Here is a 14963-nt window from a genome sequence, read left to right as displayed (position 1 = left end):
TCAAGTGGTTTCTCGCACAGGTCCTGATGTAATCAACCACTTTGATTACATTTGCCATTACATCATTCAGACTCTTGAACTTCGCAAACAAGACTTGCAGTGCACAATGCAGTGGTATGAGAGAATTCGCTCAGTAATCCTTCATTTTTAGTGCAGCTTTCAGCAAAGCCATGGCCCCAGTTTCCGGTGTGCCATCCATTGTGAATGCTGTGTTTTTTTGGTATAATGATATAATTTGTCAACATTTCCAGTACAGAATTTCCATACCCCTTCCATTTTTCAGTGATACCATGTCAAGCAGTTCTTCTGTAATGTCAAACTCACTGGCTATTGCTTGGATGAAGGTGAGTAATTGTGGCGTATCATTGATATCCAGGCTTTTGTCCATTGGAAGGCTGACAAACTCTGAGGATGACAGTTTGTCATTGGGAATATTTGCAATATTAACTGAAACGTCTGATGCCCTCCTAGCCAGAGTAGAATCCAACAGTTAAATTTTTTTTGCCTCTTGTTTGTCGGGAAACAGCATTGAACAGGCAAGCAGTATGCAATCCTTCACCAATTCTCCATCAGTATATGGCTTAATCTTTTTCATCTATTTATGCTTGATTTTGCAGGATCCCCCCCAATCGCACTTCCACTAGTATTAATGTGGAAGAAGTTCCTATGAGCGGTTCAGTTCTGTTTCAGTCTCACCTGCTTTTTGGCCGGTAGATGTCCACTCTTCGGAAAGTCGGTACTGAACTTTCGGTGTTTAGCTTCGTGATGGTGCTGCAAATTGCACCTGTCACATGTGTGTGAATAGGAGGCAGCTAAAGGGATTGAGTAATTGTAATGCTACATTAGACTAGGGGTGGCAGGGTGTGCTGACTGTCTCTCTAAGTTCCTTGCAGACTATGCCGGGAAATCTCGCTAGGCACCGGCACCTGTGTTGATGCCACTTCCGGCGCCTATGATGACCTTACTTCTGGTCTCAGTGCTTCTGATGACGACACTTCCGACCCATTTAATGATATCACTTCTGGTTCTGGCATAAATTACATCATTTCCTCCACCAGCCTTTAAAACCACCATCTTACCTCCACTTATTCAGTTCTGTTAGTTTCGATTATTTCAACCTTTTACAGCCAGGAACATAATATATGGGTGGCTGCCCCAAACCTTTTTATCTGTCTGGAGTCATTTTGTGAGAACCTTTTAAACTCCGAAATGATGTTATCACAAGCCAGACAGATACATTTTCCCGCACCACTTGACACTTCCCAGTCCTCTTTAAATACCCAATATTCCTCTTCATATTTGCGTCTCTTGCATTCTCTAGCCATTTTTGCTAAATGCTAGTTTCCCAGTGTTCATGCTAGTTTTCCTAGACCTGAGATAAATTGTGATTGTTTTTCAGGCAGTTGGGTGGTGGCAGCATAATAGGTATCAGGCAAAAAAAAATCTTTTTGAACAAATTATTAATCTGAATATTAAAGCAATGATATCTGGTATTCCGAATTGGCAACATTTCATTTAAGAGTAGTCCAGATTAGGAAGGAGTGATGGATGAAGAAACTGCGCAACTCTGGTGTTTCCCTCCATAAAGAGGATTGTCCTTTCAGCACACTGGATTGTTATCCTTCCAGAAATCAGCATGTGGCTCTCGGACAATGTTAAACTAACGTTTCATGGAGTGAAAAAAGGGACACACAGCAACTATGATCCGTGCTTCCTAATAACTCAGCTTTTGAGATGAATCTGTTGTGGCTGGAGCTGGAGAGGTGGGAAGCATGAGTTAGGGTGGGATGGAGGGGGACGAGGTGGCGGGGATCTGTGCAAGTGTTTTAAAGAATGAAAGAAAAACATAATTCATTCGAACTGATTTTTTTTGCATGACACCTAGGGGCTCTATAGAATGAAATGCATTCTGTTGGCAATATTTTTTTTTTATTTTTTAAAGATTTTTTTTTCTTAAGTAGGATTTAAAAGACCTACAACTGAACTTGACGTGGACGTGCAGCTCGCATTCTGTGGGTTGAGTACCACTGTATTAACTTGTCCACCAATTAGAAGAATTTAAGGAGGCTAAAGTACTTTTTTAGGGACAATTTCAAGATAAAACAGTTTGTTCTTAATAATCTGAATGAATTAAAAATCGACAACTTGAATAACACATTGGTATCCAGTTATTCATAAAAGTAATCCAGAAATAACTTAATTTATTGCCTTCCAATGAGAAAATGTTGCATTTTAGTCTCAGATTTTGCTGGTCAATTCAAGCTTCTGACAAATTAAATATAATAAAAGGTAAAAATAATGTACCTTGTGGACCTTCCTTTCCAGGTGTTCCTTTAGCTCCTCTAGCTCCTGGTTTACCTGGATATCCTCTGTCTCCTTTCTCTCCCCCAGACCCATGGCAACCTAGGGTGAAAATGTATCATGAAGAAGTTAAATTATGAAACTTGCAAAAGACACATGATTTATTAAAACAAATTCTGTATTTTCCCACAAAAAATGTAAATATTGAGTGTGTGTAATTGTAAATATTAGAACAGTGGTTTTCAAACTGGGGTTGAAGCGGTTTCAGTGGAACCGTGAAAAATGATTGCATATTTATACTATTTATAATTTTAGAATTATTAACCTTTACCATCCGAGGGGAAGTAAGTGACTGAGCTCCGTTGTTACCCCCACCACCTAGACCTGACCACTAATCCGCTGTACCGTTATTTGCTGCCACCGCATTGTTTTCCCACCGTTATCACTCGGCACAAACCAGCCCTTATTATTTTTTATCATAATCAAAAATTATTGATTCTTTTGTAGAATCAAAACACTCGAACAGTTTTAGTATATTTTAGAAGCAAATTAGAGCACTAAAGGTGGATACAGATAATCAACAAACAACATATTTTACATTTTTTGTGTTTTTAAGTGGTCAAATTGCCCGCTCAAAGCAAATGAAGTAAAAGTGTTCATCATGAGACAATTCAAAATAAAGCGATTGCTAAGAGGCGGTTTAAAAAATTGACAATGAAGAAAAGAGTCTTGATGACCTGGTCGTTCCATTGATTTTGGTTTGAATAGAATTTTAAGGTCTCATTGAAGCAGAACGACATCTAACAGTGGATAGAATTAGATAAGATCCAAATTCTTCTTGTGAAATAGTGTTTTGTTGCTAAAAAGAAATAGGAAAAATACTTAAGCTTAGGAACTTCATACTACTGAACTCTAGGAAAACAATCGCTCGCTCAGAGTAAACACCCATACTCATTTATTGACATGACCTGAATGCGACATATTTCTGAATTTTATTGTGATACGGAAAGAAAAATGAATACTATGTGAAGAAATTCAGCACTTTTTTGCAAGATGCCAAACCACACATGCACGCAAAATGCTCCGATGTCTGTTTTCTTATATCCCTATCATTTTTGGTCGACATATTTGAATCTGTGAATTCTATCTACCTGGCACTGCAAGGAAAAGATATCATAGTGCTCCATTGTCACGAAAAACTGACAGCTTTCAAAATGAAGCTCGAACTATGGCATGAAAAGTTAGAGAATAAGAACTTTGCCCAATTTCCACAGCTGAACACATATATTGATGAAAATGAGCTTAACATCGATGACAATATCCTTAAGGTGATGAAACAGCATGTATCAATTCTTAGCAAAGACATTTCTCACTATTTTCCTGACCTATGAGAATTTAAAAAATACCAATGATTTATCAATAACTCGTTTGTACTCTCCATTAGTGACCTGCCTTCGGAGGACAATTTAATTCAAGAAGTTTATTGATTTGATAAATGATGGCTGTGCAAAACATGTTTTCCATGAAATGTGTTGTAGTGATTTTTGGATTGAAATGGCACAATCCTATCTCGATGTTGCAAAGATGGCTCTAAGAGTGCTGATTCCATTCGCAACCACCTATGAGTGTGAGACGGCTTTTTCCACACTACTTATATCAAAACCAAATCTCGAAACAGATTAGACGCAACAAATGATATAAGAGTTGCACTGGCCAAAACAAAGCCAGACATAGAAGAACTGGTTAAGGCAAAGCAAATGCATCCATTCCATTAAAATTTTAACTTACATTTAATAACTAAGATGTACGTAAAATTTTCTGAATAAATAATTGTTTGTCAAAAAATGTATTCACAGCAGCCTGTACCTATGCAGTGCCGCGCAGTGGGTATATGGCACTCTTGTGCAAAGTATTTGGCACCCCCAATTTTCTTGAATATTGATTTTTTAAATTTTTAATAAAAGGGTCCATGAGCCATCCCACACAAGAAATTCAAATGAAGTTTGAGAACCGCTGTATTAGAATAATAAACAAAAGAAATCACATTTCAGTTCCTGTGGTATAGTGGATCCATGACTTAACATTCAGGAGGTAGTTTTAAATAAATAATTAACTGGCTGGCTCCATCTCCTTGGATGTGTGTGTTTGCGTGGCTGTGGGAGGTTAATGTGGCTATTGATACGGAGGATGCCTGCACGTGAGGTTGTGTATTATTTGCTTCATTGGCTTTCCGCAGTTCACAAAAGAGGCGCTGTGCCCATGGAGGCAGATAAAAAGGGAGCTGGCACAGCAGGAAGGATGCAAACAAAAGATGGAAGAAAGGAGTTTAAAGGAAAAGAGACAAGAAGGGAGGAATACAGGAGAAAGAGCCCGAGCAGGAATGAGTGAGTGAGCGACAGAGGAGCAGGCAGCTGTGAGGAGATCCCCTCAAGGGAGTGGTTGGCCAACACTCAGGGGCTGTTGTAGGGGATTGCTCCAGCTGAGCAATTTAGGGAGCAGGAGATGCAGGAAGTCCAAGAAGGCAGTGGGATTCAGAGAGGCTCGGAGTGGGAGCCTTGCTGGTGGAGCCATGGATTGGGGATCCCTGCCGGCAGCTATGGGACAGCAGGGAGCCAGACCCGTGAATGGATTATTGTGCCTGACGGTTTGGTATCTTCTACTCCTGCAAAGTCTGGTCAGGATAAGGATAAAAGGGTTGTACTAGGGACTGAGTTTTTTAAAGGACAGTTTCCTTCCTGTGAATTTTAAACTTGTTTTTAAGGAATATTTATTTGATTTTAACCTCCACCTTCACATCTTTATATTGGATTATTTATTGAACTTTCTGCACTGTTTTGGATCACTGTTTGTGTTGAACATTTTAATAAAAGCACTGAGCCTTGTATTACCTATCCCTTGTGTGTGTCCTCATTTGCTAGGCTTATCCGTCAGGTATGTTATTGGTGGAGGATCCTGGGATGATGCACCATCACAGTACCTCATCCCACATACTGATTTTCAGGGCAAGTACAGTTAAAATACAACAATCTGAAGCAAGAAGTCACTGAATCAAAAGAGTTAAACATAATCCAAAAATTGTTGATATTCTCAAAAGTCGAGGTTACCAATGGCTAGCTATGTGCAACAGATCGGATGCCGTTAACAAAATGTATAGATGCATCAAAAGTTATATCTGATAAAACATAAACAAGACTTGTGTGGCTATAAGGCAATGTGACCTCAGACAAACCTGAATGCCTCTGACAATAATAACAGGAACTTTAGCAAGTTTTTTATTTCACTTAATTGAACTTATTAAAATCAAATAACTCAAGTTATGCTAGGCCAGCAGTGTAAAACTTTATGCTAGTAAAGACAAATAAATAGATAGAATAATAAATGAATAAAGATAAATGGAGTAAAAGAGGGGAGAGAACCTTCTTCCTCAATTTAAATGCTTATTCTAAAATTTTATTGATTAGATCCTGCCAGATTTTGAAAAAGATCTGCACAGATCCTCTAAGTGAGAATTTGATTATTTTCAGTTTCAAATAGTATATAACATCAGTTACCCACTGACTTAGAATAGGAGAGTTAGTATTCTTCCAGTTGAGCAGGACAAGTCTATGTGCCAATAGTGTATTAAAGGTAATTACAGTTTGTTTGTCCTTCTCCACTTTAATCCCATCTGTGGGTACACCAAATACAGCTGTCAGTGGATTAGGAGAAATTGGGACACCAAGGCTGTCTGATAGGGATTTAAAGGTTTTGGCCCAAAATGATGTTAATTTGGTGCAGGTCCAGAACATGTGGCCCAGTGAGGCTGGAGCTCGATTGCAACGTTTGCAGGTTGGATCTTGCCCTGGAAACATTTTGGACAATTTTAAATGAGAGAGATCGATATATAATTTTAAATTGAATAATTCTATGCTTTGTGCATATGGAGATCAAGTGAATTCTATGCATTGATACTTTCCGCTCCTTTTCTAAAATATTGAGTAAGAGATCCTTTTCCCACTGTTCTCTTGGATCTTTGAAAGGAAGGAATTGTAAAATAATTTTATATATTACAGAAATGCTGTCTGAGTCGTTGAGACTGAGCGATATCTTTTCCGGTGTAATTTTTTAACATGTGCATTTAAAAACTTATAGTGGCAAGTCATTTGGGTTGTGTTCTTAACTATTCATAGATCACTACTGATCATTACCAGTATTTCTTTATATCTCTGCTCAGGTAATAAAACACTTTTTTAATGACACTGACACATTGATATTTTTTCATTCATGATAAAGGCAGTGCAATTGCTTTTGTCTGCACTGCACCACAATTATTCTCAAGTAATTATTTACTTAATAAAAGAAACTGAATGCCTCTGTTCAGTTATGTAACTATTACATTATCTTAATCTCATGCTCTATTCATTATGGCCCCTGCAGTAATGGGCCATTTCTTTGGCACTTGGAGACAATTTTGTTAAACAGACCTTGGCACAGAGAGACAGACAACCTGGGAAATGCCCACGTTTGTGGAAATCTTTTAAATCATACTTTAGAGTCCAGATAATATCTTCCACCATGCACACAAGGATGAGACAGACAGAGAAACTGATGGAAATGGAAGACCTCATTTTGAAGTTAAAATCCATTTGAGGAAAAAAGGCAACCATAAAGTCAATAACTTTTCAATTAAGCCTGTTGAATTGCTGATCTAATGTTTTTTTCAGAATCGTGAGGTCAAGTATCTAAACACTTGACAGAATTGATGCCAGGAAACAAAACAGTTTTCAATATCCAGGAACCCTTTTTAAAACTTACAAATATTATTTATGCTGAGGAAAGGCAGAACTGGGAAGAAAAAAAGTACAAATAAGGAAGGTGAAGAAGAACTCAGAACATTTCAGTATTGACAAGACCAAAACCAAAGGAACTTTTTAGGTTTTAGAATTGTTTGTGCTTTCTAAAATCAGAGAAGGCAGGCTGGTCTTTTGTCTAAGAATGGAAAATAGCAACATGTGGAAAATGCATCTGGATAGATGTGGTGAGAAAGTAGAGAGTAGAGAGAAAGTAAAAGGATGAAAAGGAGCCCACAGAGGGAACCACCGGTAGGTTGAGAGTGCTATTCATTGGGAAACACATTGTGTGTTGGTAGATTATATTTTTTTTCTTTGTGTTAACAGACTACCAATAATATACTGTATAAGTAAGTGAAGAGACATGCCAAGTATTGGCATGGAGGCATATAATAAGTCTGAACTAGGACCTTTCTTAATTTAAAACAAGAGCTTGTCTATGGACAGTTTAAATATGTGTAAATGTACATATACTGACTATGTTAGATGTTATATTTTTCTACAATGTCCATAAAGATTATTTTAAGTAAAGATAATAGAGAGTCAGGATGGATTACATCTATTTCTAACCATATTAGAAAGGCTGTTAGTGTTTCGATTTTTATTCCTGCTTTATGGAAAGGTAGGATATACTGTGGACTTAGGAATTGCTTAATTTTTTGACCACAACAATAAGAGAAAATGAAGCACTACAGGTTAATTGTAATATATTTGATTTGCACTTCAACTCTATTGTCTTCTACAGAGACTCCTTTCTTAAAGTATACCTACTAATAAAAGATAAAAAACAAAATCTAACATATGAGGTGAACAAAAGCATGGAAGAGTAACAATATATTACAATCAAGGACCTAATAAGAACTGCTTCAGTTCTTCTTGGAATACTGTCAAACAAGTCCTGAGCTATGTGTAATGGGATATTGCACCATTTGGCAACATGGCAAGCCTCAAATTTTCTAAAGCATGAAGAGGGTGCACATCATCTTTGCACTGTTTACTCTATAACATTCCATAAAAATTGAATGATGCCTAAATTTGGTGATTTGTGTTGCCATGAAAGGCATCTTTCACTCAAGAATTAGTATACATGGGTTCATTATAATCTTGGAAAAACTTTGAGTGTTTGTACCATAGGATACAAAGGTAAAATTACTTTATATTCCTTGCCTGTTCTACAACCATGAAGAACAATCATCTGACCTAATAATTCCATTAAGATCTTCACCCATACCACAAAAGATTCCTCACTAGGTCTAATATTTTTTGGCTTTCTTGGAAATAGTGTGAACGATAACTCATTAGACCATATCACTTTTTTGTTGCATAGGTTGTGTACTCCCAACTCTGGCATTGGCCTAAGATACAAAAATCTCAGAATGGTAGGACTGTCATAAATTTCAATTCTGTGATGCTCAAATCATACAGTTTCTGTAGAGGGTGGATCATAGAGATGCTAATTCAATTGGAAAATAATTTTTGAGACTGCAGTTTTGTGGCATTTAGCAAATATCCTTTGAAATGTTCACCTACCCCTCTGTGTGACCTTTAGCTTGCAATAGCTGTTTCTTTGAATCGGGTATATGCTGCTGTTATTACTGAGAGTGTTACCCTAGACATGTGAAAGAATTTTATAGTTTTTGTGACTGAAATGCCTGAAATTAAGGCATTGACTATGCGGCCCCTTTTGAACACTGTTAGTTGCCTTGAGTTGCTTTAAGGGTTCATTTTCCTTTTTATAGCTGTCACATACTGCTTTTTGGCCATCACCCTTATTTGACTCTTTGTAGCTGCATTGGTAACTGTAAATATAGTTACTTAAAAATGATTTCCCTTTTTCATGTGATGTTTCTCTTATTTTGTCCACCCCAGTGGATATTTTCATTACATTGCCAGCTAAATCAGAAGCCTCCTATAACTCACTCTCTTCCAGATTGGAACCAAGATGAAGAAATTAGGAAATACACCATATTCAGCAGGTTCAACTAACTTGTTTCTCGTTAAATCAATTAAGACTTTCATTGGATAATAAAAAATACCATAACAAGTATATTTAATATATCATAAAAAATAATTGTTAAGCATTATCTTCTATACTATTGTCCCCACCAATATATTAATTAGATTATACAAACACATTGACAGCCAGGAACTGAAAAGATCTTTGGATTTTAGTGAACATACTTAATCTTAACAGCACTCAGTCTTTTGTACTTGAATTAAAAAAGTATTTTTCACTACAAGCTCATGTGAGTAGCCTTAATTTTGTCAATGTGCAGCCTATTTATTTATTCACATTTTAGTACTTTAGAAAAACAAAAATCTTCTACTTTGCTGATATATTTATGTTGAAATATCAGCTGTGACTTAACCCACCTGACAATCCAGAACTGCCTTTGACACCTTTAATATGCGCATCTATTTTCAGTCCAACTGGTCCTTGTCTTCCCTTTTCTCCTTTTTGTCCTTTACTGCCTTTATCTCCTTTGCTTCCATCAGAGGCCACAAGACCTACCATGAATAATAAATAAAAGATTTGCTGGAATAGTATTAACTGTCTTTTACATCTCAGGTCAGAAATTCTGTTAAGAAATATCTTCTCGCAATAAAAGAACCTTTTTTTCATTATTTTATATTTTCTGCAGTATAAACAAATTTAAAAGGGGAAATATTACTACAAATAAACCTGTGGAACAAATTTAACGATTTCCAAAGATTACTAACAAATGATAGAAAGTACCTTGTGGTCCAGAAAGTCCAGGAATTCCTGGTGGACCAGGTGGTCCTACAGATCCCGGTAACCCCATCATGCCTTGTTCACCTCTTTCACCTATATAAATGAATAAAACATCATAATTTGGAAACATAGCATGTTATAAATAGAGACTATGGAGTTTACTGCCACCACTTCAAACTAAAGTTATTCTAATGATAACAGTATTCCATCTTTAGTGACTTTGTCAAAGTCCCTTTCTATTTAAGGATCTTAGCATAATTTCTAAATAAGAGTCTGACTATTTAGTGATGTTTAGCAATAATATTTCTGATTTCCCTTTTCCAAATTGTATTTAAATGTTACCTTTTTAGAATTCTGTCAGCCATTTTACACTTTGTACCTGTGCTATTTCTACTCAATTTGTGCTATAGTCGGTTTCAGTGCTCAGTCAAAACTCCTCTGAGATCCATTAGAAGCACATAAAATTTATTTCATTGTACATTTTTTCTTTACTTATTTTCTTCATTTTCACGATTGCTTCAGTTATTACAATGTTATAACATGATCTGATATCTGTTCCTAGCTAATACTAGATTTTTAAAACTGTGCTCTCCATGTCTCTAATGTAAGAAACCCACATTTAGTCAAACATTTACCTCCTTCTTCAATGGGTACTTGTTACACCTGCGTGTTATTGTTAATACTTGATTATTTATTCTTGTAGAACTATGACAGGGTTTCTTCTTATTCATTTATACACCATAAAACATATCCTTTAGTCTTTTTATCTTTAAAATATTACTGTGTTCCATGATTTTCTTGCAGTTTTCTTTAATAACTATATTTTTTACATTTAATACCTGGTGCTCCCTGAAGCCCGGCAAATCCTTTCAAGCCTTTAAATCCAACTGCTCCAGACTGTCCAGGCTGTCCTTCTGAGCCACGATCCCCAATTACCCCAGGAAGTCCAATGATATCTATACCAGGGTTACCACTCTCTCCTTTCTGTCCGTTCAGTCCTGTACCACCTAATGAAGAAAACATGACAGTTAAGTTTTGCTTTATATTTAAATAATATAATGTATACAGCTTGATTTTTACCCAATCCTGGTTAAATAGAGAGGGGTAGTGTCAAGAAGCAAATTAGGCCATAAAACTTTATCCAGAGCCTTAACGATAGAACTAGCCCAATCACCTTCGGAAAATGCCAGGGCATACCCCATAGGCAATGTGCAGGGGGCTTCGTCTGAACCCTGTGGGAAGTGAAAAAGGGTTACCAGGCTAAGATTGGACCCAACTAAAGAAGTTAGTCCAGAAGAAGTAGAAGAAGAAGAAGACAAGGGAAGGTAAAGAAAAGGATAAGTTAAAGGTAAGGGTGGGGACACTGAATGTTGGGACAATGACTAGGAAAGGAATGAAGCTGGCAGATATAATGGAAAGGAAGAAAATGGATTTTTTTTTGTACAGGAAAATTAGATGGAAGGGGAATAAGGCAAGAGAACTAGGAGGAGTCTTGAAGGTGTTGTACAGTGGAAATGAGGAAGGAAGAAGTGGTGTTATATTAGTATGTAAAGAACTAAAAGAGAGTCTTGCCAGTGTGACTGGGAGGAGTGATAGTGTGATGGGTGTCAAGCTGGGCCTTGCTGAAACTGTAGTTAATGTTATTTGGGCATATGCTCCTCAAGTTGGCAGTGAGGAAGAAGAGATGGACATTTTCATGTCACAAATGGATGAACAGCTTAGGGCAATGCAAGATGGATAAAGGTGATTGTTAGTGGTGATCTAAATGGGCATGTGAGAAAGAGTAGAAAGATGATAATGAGGGTACATGGAGGGTGGGGAATACGTATGAGAAACGGGGAAGGGGATAGTCAATTTTGCCATAGCATCTAATTTGGTAAAAGCTAACACATTTTTTAAAATGAAAGTAAATTAGCTTGCAACTTACAGTAGTGGAGAAAAGGAAAGCCAAATGGACTTTTTAATGTGTAGAAGGTCTCATTTGAAAGAGATAAAGAATTGTAAGGCCATAAATGGGGAAAGATTGACAGTGTAGCATAAAGTGGTGGTGATGGACTGGGAGATCAGAATCAGCAGGAGAATAAAACCAGAGCAAGCAGCACCAAGGATAAAATGGTGGAGATTAAAAGAAGATGGTCTTAAGAACAGGTATTGGGTAGGATGACAGGAAATAGCCCACCTTGGGATAAAGAGACATGGTGGTGGAACAGAGAGTTGCAAGATGTAATAAAGGCTAAGAAGAAGGCAAGGAAGACTTGGTACCAATCAATGAGGAAGAAAGATAGAGAAATACATAGGCAGACAAACAAGGAAGCAAACAGTGCAGTGGTGAGAGCCAAGGCACAAGCTTTGGAGGAGGTGTATGAAAACTGGTGACAAAAGAGGGAGAGAGAATGCTATTTATAATGGCGAAGACTAGGAATGTGGCTGAACAGAATGAAAGATGAGCAAGGTGTGGCCTTGAGTGAGCATGATAGGATTAAATATAGAGGTATTTTGAAAAGCTGCTGAATGATGAAAATCCAGTAGTAGTATTTGGGGATGTAATCCCAAATTTACGGCTAGTACCAAGAAAAAAGAGGGAGGGAGTAAAGGAGGCACTAAAAAGAATGAAAAATGGAAAGGAAACAAGATTAGATGAAATACCAGCAGAAATGTGGAAAAGTTTAGGAGAAGAGGGAGTAGATGTGTTGTAGGATCTAATGTAGAAAACCTATGAATATGAGAGAATACCAGAGAAGCGGATGACCAGTGTGATTGTACCCATTCAAATGGAGAAGGGCAATATTCAGGATTGTGGAAACTATAGAGGGATAAAACTGATGTTACATACAGTGAAAATTTGGGAAGGCGTTATAGAGGGAAGGCTTAGTGAAGAGAATACCATAGGGGAGGAGCTGTTTGGTTTTTGTGTTGCGAGAGCTCATGTAGAAGCATCAAGGAAAACAGAAAGGATTGCATATGACGTTTATTGATTTAGAGAAGGCTAATGATAGACTGCCATGTGAAGAGGTCTCCATGACCGATAAAGGAAACTCATAGAACTTTGTGAGAATTGTCAAGGATATGTATGAGGGAGTGAGGACTCAGGTTAAAAGCAGTGTTGGGATAACAGACAAGATACCAGTTGCAGTTGGTCTGCACCAGGGAAGTACTTAGCTCTTTCATCTGACTATGGATGTGTTGAGTCTTGGTACAAAAGACTGGTGCATGCTTTTTTGCTAATGATTCTTGTGTAGCAGCAGAAAACAATAAATGGAGAGGAAGCTGGAAGAATGGCAAAGAGCTTAGATAGAGGACTGAGGACAAATAAGAAAAAGACAGAATATATGAGGTTTAACAATGATACAGACTGAGAAGTTAGTCTGCAGGGAGAGCTATTGAAAAGAATTGATAAATTTACATATTGAAGAGCAGTGGTAGCTCAAGATGGAAAATTAGATGCAGAGATAACCCATAAAGTGCAGTGCTGATGGAAAAAGTGAAAGATGGTATCAAGGGTATTGTGCGTTAAAAGAATTATGGGGAAGGTTAAATTTAAGGTTTTTATGACAGTGTTAAGACCAGCAATGTATGGTGGGGTTGAGACATGGGCAGTAAAGGGAGCACAGAAGAAGAAGTTGGATGTGGCAGAAATGGGAATATTGAGATAGATGAGTGAAGTTACAAAAAGAGGACAGAATATCTAAGAAAGTACAGGAAAATAGATTGAAATAATATGGACTTGTGATGAGGAGAGACAATCAATATGTGGGCAAGAGTGCTGGGAGTGGAAGTGCAGGGTAAGAGAAAGCGAGGTAGACCAAAGTGGTGGTGGATGGATAAAGTTAAAGAAGATATGAAGGAAAGGGGTCTGATGTGGGAGGAAATGCAGGACCGAGCTGTACAGAGAAAGCTGATCGAGCACATTTAGCCCACCTGTTGTTCTGGATAAATCTTTCTATTATACAAACATTTGCTTTACAAGTCTAACAGTAACAATATATATTATATATACACTGTCATGATGACTGGGGGAAATAAGAGGTGCAAAAAAGTACAGTGCATCCGGAAAGTATTCACAGCGCATCACTTTTTCCACATTTTGTTATGTTACATATTCCAAAATAGATTAAATTAATTTTTTTCCTCAGAATTCTACACACAACACCCCATAATGACAACGTGAAAAAAGTTTACTTGAGGCTTTTGCAAATTTATTAAAAAAAAACAAACTGAGAAATCAAATGTACAGAAGTATTCACAGCCTTTGCCATGAAGCTCAAAATTGAGCTCAGGTGCATCCTGTATCCTCTGATCATCCTTGAGATGTTTCTGCAGCTTAATTGGAGTCCACCTGTGGCAAATTCAGTTGACTGGGCATGATTTGGAAATGCACAGACTTGTCTATATAAGGTCCCACAGTTGACAGTTTATGTCAGAGCACAAACCAAGCATGAAGTTAAAGGAATTGTCTGTAGACCTCCGAGACAGGATTGTCTCGAATCACAAGTCTGGGGAAGGTTACAGAAAAATTTCTGCTGCTTTGAAGGCCCCAATGAGCACAGTGGCCTCCATCATCCGTAAGTGGAAGACGTTCAAAACCACCAGGACTATTCCTAGAGCTGGCCAGCCATCTAAACTGAGCGATTGGGAGAGAAGGGCCTTAGTCAGGGAGGTGACCAGGAACCCGATGGTCACTCTGTCAGACCTCCAGAGGTCCTCTGTGGAGAGAGGAGAACCTTCCAGAAGGACAACCATCTCTGCAGCAATCCACCAATCAGGCCTGTATGGTAGAGTGGCCAGACGGAAGCCACTCCTTAGTAAAAGGCACATGGCAGCCCACCTGGAGTTTGCCAAAAGGCACCTGAAGGACTCTCAGACCATGAGAAACAAAATTCTCTGGTCTGATGAGATGGTCCTTGAGTGGCCCAGCCAGAGCCCAGACTTGAAAACGATTGAACATCTCTGGAGAGATCTTAAAATGGCTGTGCACCGATGCTTACCATCCAACCTGATGGAGCTTGAGAGGTGCTGCAACGAGGAATGGGAGAAACTGGTCAAGGATAGGTGTGCCAAGCTTGTGGCATCATATTCAAAAAGACTTGAGGCTGTAATTG

At 37.9% G+C, this 14963-nt stretch overlaps 1 protein-coding gene across 1 annotated transcript in view; it reads right to left on the bottom strand.

The window, feature by feature from the left end:
• Window positions 1-14963, bottom strand: part of LOC120533090 (collagen alpha-5(IV) chain-like) — a 224616-nt gene that overhangs the window by 40536 nt on the left and 169117 nt on the right. Inside the window, exons 32-35 of the mRNA XM_039759763.1 lie at window positions 10704-10871; window positions 9868-9957; window positions 9504-9638; window positions 2305-2403 (exon numbers count right to left, since the gene is read on the bottom strand). Of these exons, the coding sequence (XP_039615697.1) occupies window positions 2305-2403; window positions 9504-9638; window positions 9868-9957; window positions 10704-10871 (492 nt within the window). The remainder of the gene's footprint in view (window positions 1-2304; window positions 2404-9503; window positions 9639-9867; window positions 9958-10703; window positions 10872-14963) is intronic.

This window comes from Polypterus senegalus, chromosome 1, assembly GCF_016835505.1.
Source record: "Polypterus senegalus isolate Bchr_013 chromosome 1, ASM1683550v1, whole genome shotgun sequence".
Lineage (NCBI taxonomy): Eukaryota > Metazoa > Chordata > Cladistia > Polypteriformes > Polypteridae > Polypterus > Polypterus senegalus.
Note: the sequence above shows the minus strand (reverse complement) of the source record. Positions and strands in the feature narration are given on the sequence as shown.